At 30.1% G+C, this 10,481-nt stretch overlaps 1 protein-coding gene across 1 annotated transcript; it reads right to left on the bottom strand.

Moving 5' to 3' along the window:
- Positions 1 to 5,634: 5,634 nt before the first annotated feature.
- LOC108481515 (protein trichome birefringence-like 41) lies at positions 5,635 to 10,206 on the bottom strand. The gene is made up of 5 exons (XM_017784637.2): positions 9,741 to 10,206; positions 8,784 to 8,955; positions 7,967 to 8,142; positions 6,119 to 6,277; positions 5,635 to 6,021 (listed from the first exon to the last, which is right to left on the bottom strand). Exons 1-5 carry the CDS (start codon positions 10,010 to 10,012, stop codon positions 5,727 to 5,729), a joined length of 1,074 nt encoding a protein of 357 aa, XP_017640126.1. The 5' UTR covers positions 10,013 to 10,206; the 3' UTR covers positions 5,635 to 5,726.
- Between the last annotated feature and the right edge of the window lie 275 nt (positions 10,207 to 10,481).

The following is a 10,481-nucleotide window of genomic DNA, read 5'->3' as shown; positions in this document are numbered from 1 at the left end:
TATGGTCCGTAATCCCGCTAATTATTCGATTTAAAGATTTTTGGGTGTCTGCGTATGCTCATGTTGGTAATGGAAAATTGGAACCGAGATCCATTAAATCGTTTTCTTGGTTATAAAGTGGTGTAAAGGCTATAAGTTATGGTGTCCTGAAAATAGAAAAGTTGTGATTAGCAGAGATGTTGTTTTTGATGAAACCGCTATGCTACCTAACTTATCTCTTAAAGACTCTTCCAATAAAGAAAACCAAAAGCGGTGGAGCATCGTTAATACAGAATCAACTCCTCAAGCCAAGACAAAAATTGAGAATAGAGTTGCTTCTTCACCGCAATACTCTATCGCCAAAAACAGGACAAGAAGAGAAATTAAACCTCCAAAGAAGTATGCCGAGGTTGATCTAGTTGCTTATGCTTTAAATGTGGCTGAAGATATAGATGCGAATCAAGAGCCATTTAATTATTACGAGGCGATTAGTGTGAAGACTCGAAAAGTGGATGTTTGCTATGCAAGAGGAGATGGAATCACTCCACAAAAACAGAACATGGGATCTTGTAAAACTTCCTAAAGGTAAAAAGGCATTCGTTGTAAATGGGTGTTTAAAAGAAAGAAGGGACTCGGAGTTGAAGAACCGGATATAAAGCAAGGCTTGTTGCAAAGGGTTACTGATCAAATTCGAGTGGACTTCACAGATGTGTTCTCTCCAGTTGTTAAGCATAGTTCGATTCGAGCTTTGCTTGGTATTGTTGCCATGCATGATTTGGAGCTTGAGCGGTTAGATGTAAAACTACATTTTGCATGGAGAACTTGAGGAAGATATTTACATGCAACAACGGAGGGTTTTATAGTCTCGTAAAAAGAGGACTATGTTTGCTTCTTGAAAAAGTCCCTTTACGGTTTGAAACAGATCACCAAGACAGTGGTACAAGAGGTTTGATTCCTTTATGACTTCTCATGATTTCAAAAGAAGTAGTTTTGACAGTTGTGTCTACTTTAAGAAAAACAGTGATGGTTCTTTTGTGTATCTACTTCTTTATGTTGATGACATGTTGATAGCGAGAAAAGATAAAGAGAGATAAGAAAGGTTAAAGCCCAACTAAGTGAAGAATTTGAGATGAAAGATTTAGGACCAGCAAAGAAGATACTTGGTATGGAGATTCTCGAGATAGAAAAGCAAGTAAATTGTACCTAAGTCGGAAGGGTACATTGAGAAAGTTCTTTGAGTTCAATATGCAGAGTGCTAAGCCCGTTAGTACTCCTTTAGCACCCATTTCGGACTTTCATCGGCCTTATCTCCTCAATCGATAATGAGATTGAGTACATGTCACATGTTCCATACTCTAGTGCAGAGGATCTCTCATGTATGCTATGGTTTGTTCACGCCCGATTTATCATATGCATCGGTCAGATTAGCGAGATACATGGCGAATCTGGTAAAGAACACCGGAAAGCGATTCGGTGGATTTTAAGATACTTACGAGGCACTACTAATGTTTGCTTACAGTTTGGAAGAACTAAAGATGGAGTTATAGGGTATGTTGATGCTGATTTTGCTAGAGACCTTGATAGAAGAAGATCTCTCACAGGTTACGTCTTTACAATCGGAGGTTGTGCAATTAGTTGGAAAGCCACTTTGCAAACTACGATCGCTTTGTCTACCATGAAGCTGAGTACATGGCGATTCATCGAGGCTTGTAAAGAAGCTATTTGGTTGAAGGACTATTTAGTGAACTCAATGAAGACCTTCAAATCAGCCACGATGATTTTGTGACGGTCAGTGCCATCTTTCTTACAAAAGATCAAATGTTTCATGAGAGAACAAAACACATTGATATTCGGTATCATTTTGTTCGTGATATTATTGCTCGTGGTGATATTGTTGTGAGCAAAATTAGCACTCATGAAAATCCTGCAGATATGATGACTAAGTCACTTCCTATAACCAAGTTTGAGCATTGCTTAGACTTGGTTGGTGTTCATTGTTGAAGTTAAACCCTTAAGGGGTTTTTGGAAGAGGTGAAGAACTTGTTTATTGAAAGTTCGCGATGAAGAACTTGTTCATTGAGAATTTGTGTCAAGGTGGAGATTGTTAGAATTAAGTGACCCAAATTCTTATTTAAATAAAATACGATGGAAAATAAAATAAAAGTAAAATCCATATAGAACTAGACTTCTTTTATTTTATTTTAGAATAAGGTTTTAAACCTTATTAAACTCCATCTATTTTATATTGATTAGGATAAGGTGTTTCAATCCTACTAGAATATGGCTTTGCAAGCCTATAAATAGACATAGTCTATTCCTCTTGTATTTGAGTAAAAATTTTTCGACATAGTGAATTTTCTTCTCCTCTGCCCGTGGTTTTTTTCCCGAAAGGGTTTCCACGTAAAATTTATGTGTTCTTTATTTTTATTTATTTTATTCTATTTTATTTTTCACAAGGATAATGCGCTTCAGCAAACTCGAACCCATATTCACCTTCATTAGCAAAAATGTCTATGCCAATCAAGTTAAAACTCAATCAACATAATGATTGATTACTTTTAAAAATGATAAATCCTTTTAACCTTTGAATTAATTTTTTATTTCAATCAATTGATTGAACCCCTAAACCCTAAACCAACCGACATATTTCAAGTTTTTTTTGTTGATAATTAAGATTTTGATTCAAAGGTAGTAAAAGGTTTTCAAAATTTTGAGATTTCAACCTCGAGTCCCAACATGTATGACGTAGGTGGAAAAAGGAAAAAAAAAAGCTCTGGAAGGACTATAAATGAAGTATAAAGTTTTCAGAATTAAAATACAAATTTTTCATTATATTAACTTATAATCTAAAAAATTCTGAAGGGATTAAATGATAAATTTTCCATTTTCGAGGACCCCTGCCCTTGCCTATATCCATCTTAGTGCAGTTGTTCAGACTGCATTGATCCTACTTACATTTGTAATTGTAACTTCTTCAATTTGAGTCCACTGATTTATTTTTTCTTGCTGTTTTTATCTTAAAATATACTCTAAGTTATTATGCTCTTCATATATTTGAAATTTAATATTTTTACTTACATTTCTATAAATCTAATCCTCTATTTTTATATTTAAAACTGTAAGTTTACTAAAATTTAGTCTATTATACTGTTATTTTTGTTATATGGTTAGTATGGTTAGCGAGTAAATACTTTTTTTAAATTTTAAAATATCATACCACCAATAAATTTTAAAAAATAATTTGAACAACATCAATTTTGTAAAATAGAGAACTCAATTTCCGAAATTAAACTTCAAATATACAAAAAGAATATAGAAAGTTGGACTATATTTTAACGTTTTAAAATCCAAGGGATCAAAGTGTTAAGCGCTACCTATAGTATGGCCTCCATTGCACCAAACAAAGATAGGTGCTTGGAAAACGTAAAGGCCAATTAAATCTGCAATCATTAGGGTATAGTTAGATACCATCCTTCTAAGGAAAGCTTCCTTTGGGGGGTAATGCATCTTCTTCTTGTGTTGTTGACAACAATTTATATAAATTTCTTACTTTGGTTCTTTTAAGAAAATTCAATATTTAGAATACTAAAGTAAAGAATCTTTCTACTGTCGGCAAGGGAATTTAGTGAATAACATTAGAATTTAATTAATTAGTTTAAATATGCTCGATGTTTCTATATTTTCCGTACATTTGAAATTTAGTTCTACTTTTGTTTTAAGAAATTTAGTTTTTTACTTTTCGGATTTAAAATGTAAGTCCAATTGTTAATATTGTTAAATTTCTTCTGTTAAATTTAAGTTTATCATAACATTGTCTTTTTTTGTTACATAACTACGAAGTGAGTATTTTTTATTACCGTGAATTTTAATAGAGGAAGTTTAATAAGATTAGTAATTGGACCTGAATTTTAATATTAAAAAAGTAAAGAGATTAAATTCTTAAAAATAAAAATAGAATACCAACAATATAATATTTTATCCTAATTATTTCACCTCTCCATGATTTTCATTTAAATTAAAGCCTCAAATATGGTTATTTTGGATTTATTTTGAATATATATATTTTTTATAATTGGATATGATTCCAATATAATCAGTGTTGAATCCAGGGACTGGTAGGGCCCAGTCCTGTAAAATGGAAAATTTTTATTAAGCCCCTTAAAATTTTAAAATGGTAGTGATAATTTGCACTTTGCCCTCAAAATGATAAAAAATTATATTTTTATTATCGTAAAAATATATAATTTAATTTCGGCCTTTCTAAAATCTTTTTTGGCTTCACCCCTGAATATAATATATATTTAATAAACATGAAAACCATATATTATATACTCAATAAGATACAATTAAATTATATATATTGTTTATATCTGTGTTTTTCTGGAAGTATGAGTGTTGGGGAAGTGATGCCAGGATATTTGTCAATACTAACCATGCCTAATTGTGGGGGGAAATGAAAACAATGCCTAATTCGTAATAAGAAATTGCAATTATGACGTGTGTCCAAATTGAAAATAATGAACGTAATTATATACAATTTTTTCTCATATTCATTGATTTAAAAGTTTAGCCTAATCAGTATGGAATAATTTGTTTGTAAAGCAAACAAAAAGATTAAAGGCATGAGCAGTAATGTGATTATATAGGTAATATATTTGGAAAAGTCTTGGATTTATTGCACTTTTTGTAAGTATGTTTACCTTTTCCCCTACTTTAAAGGAATAAAAAAATTTATAAACAAAGATAGGTTAAAATATGTTATTAGTTCCTATACTTTTATAGAATTTGAGATTTAGTCTCTATACTTTAAAAGTTAAAAGTTTAATCCTCTTACTTTTTAATTTAAAATCTTAATTCAATCATTACCGTCGTTGGTAGTTTCTGTTAGAAAATACTTATCAACATGCCAAATTAACAACTTCTGATAGAAAATACTTACGATTTTAATAATTGAACTGAGATTTTTAAATCAAAATAGTTGAAGGACTTAATTTCTAACTTTTTAAGTATAGGGACTAAATCTCAAAATTTGTCAAAGAACAAGAGCTAACATCATATTTTAACCTAAAAGATAAGGCTTATTTATTAAATTAAATGTAAGAGCTTATTTGAACGCTAATTAAAGATCAATATTTATTAATTTATGTGCAAATCATTGGTAAATTTCTTCGTTCAGTCCCTCAGAATTGTAAACTTTTTAATTAATAAAATGGTTAAATTGCACTTTTCTCTCAAAAAGTTTACAATTCAATCTCAACCTAATAAAATTTTTTTTTTGGCTTCACGCAGGGTGCAAACAAAATTTCAAATAAAAAAAAAAAACCTTGAAACCAGGATTTGGTATTATTTTTCCTGCTAGAATGATTGAGCTCAAATCATATATTGTCTCTACAATGAATTTACAACATAGTATACTACAAGAGGTACCTTTACAAGTGCCTCAATATCCAAGTGCTACAGTTTTGTAGCTGATTGAGTTCTAGCTTGGTTAGCATCGGTATTATTGCCTATGCAGGAGGATGTAGTTTTGAGTGTGTTGAATAACATTTATCCTCCTATCGAAGGATTGTAAAAAAACTATGGGTAAATCTAAACAATTTATATAAAAAAATTGAAATAGAAAGAATCAAAATCACACACAAAAAAAACCTCCTAATTTATATAATCAGATCAAGCATTGATCATTATAACATTATTATCATTTTCCCTGAAAATTATTAGCTAAAGTTAACAAATTAACAATGCACTCAAAAAATAAGATTGAAAAGAATTTCGTTCCAAGTATCTGGAACACCAGCTAAACACCAATGGCTACAATCCAATCCTGTCGACCCTCCAAATCCATACACGGAGGGATGCCCATCTTTGCGTAGCAACGACAACACCGTTATATCAAGCAATTTAACCTTCTTTCTCACTGTGCTCAACACTCTCTTCAGCATACCTAAAGCTTGTGGAACACCTCCTGGATAGCTTGACCCTAACAATGGTTGCTCTTGCCCTAAACACCCCTTTGCATTTGGGTCATTCCATAAAGATGAGCTGAAATAAAGGATAAGAAAACATGAACTTTGATTCGAATTTGAGGGTTTTGATATTGAAGGGTTTGATGAAGTTTGTGTTTTGTTATAGGTTTTACTTGTAATGTGATGGAGAAATTCCCTGAAAGAAGACGAGAGATTTTGAAGGATCGATGTTGGCTTCCACCCATGCAGCCCATGTTTTGAGTGCTGTTTCAAAAGCAAGCATACGGTCCATGTCTTTCATAATTACGCCTCCTACTTCAATAAAATCCCATCTGGAAAAAAAATCATAAAATTTCATTAATATATATTCCAATTAGATTTCACTATGAGTAAGATTTCAATTTCAACTGTCTACTAAATGAGTAAATTAATTTCTATAAGTTAGATCAAAGAGCGAATTGGTCATTCTGTTAAAAAAATCATCATTTTTTGCCATAAAAAACTGATCCTTGTACATTAGCATGAGGAAGACGTGTCATTATTTGATTATTTTGTTAATCATGCCAGTTTTTAATAGTACAAATGGATGTAATTTTTACTAGAAAGGATCATTTTGCTCTTTAATCTAATGTATGGGGACTAGTTTGCTAATTTTTTGAGTAGAAGGGGCAAAATGTAATCCGACTCCTATTTAAGGGCCTCTATAATATTTTTATCAATAAAAGCATATGATTTCTTTTTGTTGATTGAATAAAATTTTGGGATAAAGCACCATTTAGTTCCTGAATTTGACAACTTTTTTCACTTTGATCCCAAAGCTTTTTTTTTATCCACATTAGTCTTGAAACTTAACAACTTTTCCCTATTTCACCCATAAACTTGGATTCCGTTAAAGTGTGATGATGTGGTACTCTGGGAACTTAACAAATTTTCCCTATTTCATCCATAAACTTGATTTTTTTTAAATGTTATAATTTCTTTAGATTTTTAATATAGTTTTGTAATTTTAGATGTTATATAATGCTTTTAAAATTTTGAGGTGATGGTGTTGCACTCTGATAAAGTGTCACGCCATCAAACTTTGATGGAATTTAAGTTCAAATGCTAAGTTAGAAAAGTTTCCAAGTCCGAGGACTAATGAGGGTAAAAAAAATATTCAAGGACTAAATTAAAAAAAATTACCAAGTTCAAGGACTAAATAGTGCTTTATCCCTAAAATTTTAAAACAAAACAAGTTATTTAAAAAATTGCTCATGTTTTTTTTCAAATTTTTTTAGAGTTAATTCCACTAAACATGCCCAAATTATATATCAAATCCTAAATTGATTCTTAAACTTCAAAACATTACAATTAAATCTCAAACTAAAGCATCATTCTATTTAGGTCCTTTTGTCAGTCCAAGCGTATGCTTTGACACTTAATTCCAACTTTGATAAAACGTGTTAAAAACTATTTATTAATTTATATGTGTTTAAAAAACCTAAGCATTTAATGTATCATAATCATGTTATATACATTGTATATAGAAATGGACAAGTTTATACATTCATACACTTATACACTAAATTAAACAAAGTTAGAATATTATTTAAGGGATAAAATTGAATTATAATTTTTGAAAATCAAGGTAAAATTTTACCATTTTACCTATTTACGTTTTTATACAATTTAAAGGAGTTGGAGGGGCAAATTTACCATGTTGAGGGGCCAAGGTCACTTCTTGCCCCTTTCCCTCCGTCTTTGATCGCATATCACGATGTAGTTGAAAAAATTCAAGTAAAAAAATATTCATATAAAAGACAATTGAGATTTTAATTGAAATGGTAATATTGAAACTTTAAAAATTACATTGTTCTAAGTTTAAATCCTATTGTGTGTGTTTGATTATGAGTTTTTATTGTTTTTAATAAATTTTATATAAAAAGATAGAAATATCTATAGAATAATATTTATTACTTTTTAAAAAGAATAATTTTTACTTATTAATATATGATTCACTTGTGATATTATTAAAAACTTACGGTTGGCCCAGTCCACGACGGTACCACCAATGCCAAGTATTGAAGATAAGCATGTCAATCCCTTTCCATAACTGGCCTCCTCCAATTGAGTCAAGTCTCAATACCCTCCCAATGTCTTCCCTCACAACATCTACTAAATACAAACTTCGATCAAGCATCACCTTCACTTCATAATCCTGCAAAAATTTCCCCCACAAGTTGTGATGATCAACATTTGCAAAATAAGGTCCAAATTACATATTTTGTACTTCAATTTATGATCATATTTCGATTACCAACATTGTTGCATGGTATTTTTCTAGATTGAAGAAATTTTTATGATGATAGTAGGGGCAGAACATCATTGGAGTCAGAGGGGACCTTGGCTTTAAAAATTTTTGAAAATTTTAATTTGGTCCTTCTATAATTTCTAGAAATTCTAATTATGCTTTTCAAAAGTTTTAAAATTTTTGAAAATTTTCATATCCTCACAAAATATTAAGCCCCTAAAATTTTTTTATTATAAATTTTAATTAAACCCCTTGGAATTTTTGAAAATTTTAAGTAGGCTGCCCAGCACATTCTGCCATTGTTTGACAGTGAAAATTTTGCTTGTCTAATTCCTAATTCAATCTTTTGAACTCGAAAATTTATTTATGTTGTTTTAAAAAATCAAAATTATTTTCATACATTTAAAAAATTATATTAGATTTAAATAAAAATTCTTAATCAATTACTAATTTGTATTCGATTGGTCGGATATTTAACTCAATTCGGAGTGTGCTTATAGAAGCAAAAAGAACAAATTAAATAAAGATGAAGGGTTTTATTTACAGACCTGGAATTGGAAAATGGAGATAGCTGCAACTCGAGAAATGTTGAAATTGGCATTAGGAAGTGCAGAATAAAGCATGCATGTCAAGGATTGCCATTGATTTAGACTTAGAGAGTCTCCCACAAACATTATGCTCTTCCCTCTGAAATTTTCTAGGAACTTCAATGCATCAAATCTACAACATAACAATAAAAAAAATTATACTTATATTATCACATATTTCTAATTAGGGACGAAGTCAGTAATTTGATATTCAGAGTGAGAGGGAGGGACAGTGAGGGAGAGGTATAGGCAGAGGAGCGGTAGGGGAAGGTTTGGGGAGGGTGGAATATTTTATTTTATATTTATATAATAAAATTTTTAATTAGATTTTATTTTATTATTAATATTATATTTTATCTAATTAGATTTTAATGACATGTGTTTGAGGATTAATTTGATAGAATTTGTAAATGTGAAGAGTTAAATTTATTAAATTATTTAGAATTAGGAACAAATTAATAGAATATATAAATATTAATGACTGAATTTGTTATTATGCCAATTAGAAAATGCCATATCATCCCTTCGTAAGGCGTGTTTGATAAACTATTAAAAATTTTATTTTATTGAAAATACAAATTTTAACAATTAATATTTTAGATGTGTTTGACAATCATTTTATTTTTACTTAAAATAAAGTTTTCAACAAAAATGTGTTAAATAAGATAAATAGATAGGTAGCTACTTATTTTATTAAAAAATTGAAATAAAATAACCTTAAAAAATGAGATATTTAAATTAACATATTTATTTTTCATCCAAAATTATTCAAAATAATATAAAATATTATATTACTAAAATTTAAATTAAAAAATAAATAATTTTTAAAATTACTATAATTATTATATTTACTAATTGACCAAACATTTCTAATATAAATATATTTAAATATTATATTTATACAAATAAATGGAGTACCTTGTGAGGGAGCACTGAAGAGGCTGCCATCGGTATTGAGAGTAAAGCATATCCAGGCGTCCATTTCTCTGACAACTGAACTCTCTTTGGATGAAAGGACAAGCCCAGTCTGAGTAAAGAGGGTAAGATGGATCATAAACCCAACTGCCCTTGAACAAATCACAGCCCTTGGTAGCAGCCGCATTTCCCACCTGATTGTTGCACCAAAAAACAGCCAAAACCATGAAATAATACGAAGAACCAAGGACAATGGAATCAACCCAATGTCCCATTTTCGCCTCTTAACAACCTCCCTGGACTTGGAATGACAGGAACAGTTGTGACAGACAAAAACACAATCGAAAAAGAAAGAAATCTTTCAAATAGTTTGGTTTAAATTACAATTGCAGACATTTTTGTGTTAATTGTAATGAATATCAGTAATGAATACTGATGAGGGAGAGAGCGTTTAAGATTATAAAGTAGCAAGCTGTAAAGTTGTATTACAAGTGATGTTTATATACTTGGCTTGGCTTTGGGATGAAAGGAGAGAAAGTAGAGGTTGAAATTCAAACTCCAAATTTATAGGATTATTATCTTATAAAAGTGGTTATAGGAACGGAACGAACTAAACTCCGAATTCTTATACAATAGTGTGTTTGGATTTGATTTTTATTTATGGAGGATTTCAATAAATTTATATATATCGATACTTGAAAGAAAATCGTAAAAATATTTTACTCATTGTTGTGTATAGCTATC

The sequence above is a fragment of the Gossypium arboreum genome, chromosome 11 (genome assembly GCF_025698485.1).
Source record: "Gossypium arboreum isolate Shixiya-1 chromosome 11, ASM2569848v2, whole genome shotgun sequence".
In the NCBI taxonomy this organism is placed as follows: Eukaryota; Viridiplantae; Streptophyta; class Magnoliopsida; order Malvales; family Malvaceae; genus Gossypium; species Gossypium arboreum.
The sequence above is the reverse complement of the archived record's forward strand: the minus strand, read 5'-3'. Positions and strand labels throughout refer to the sequence as shown.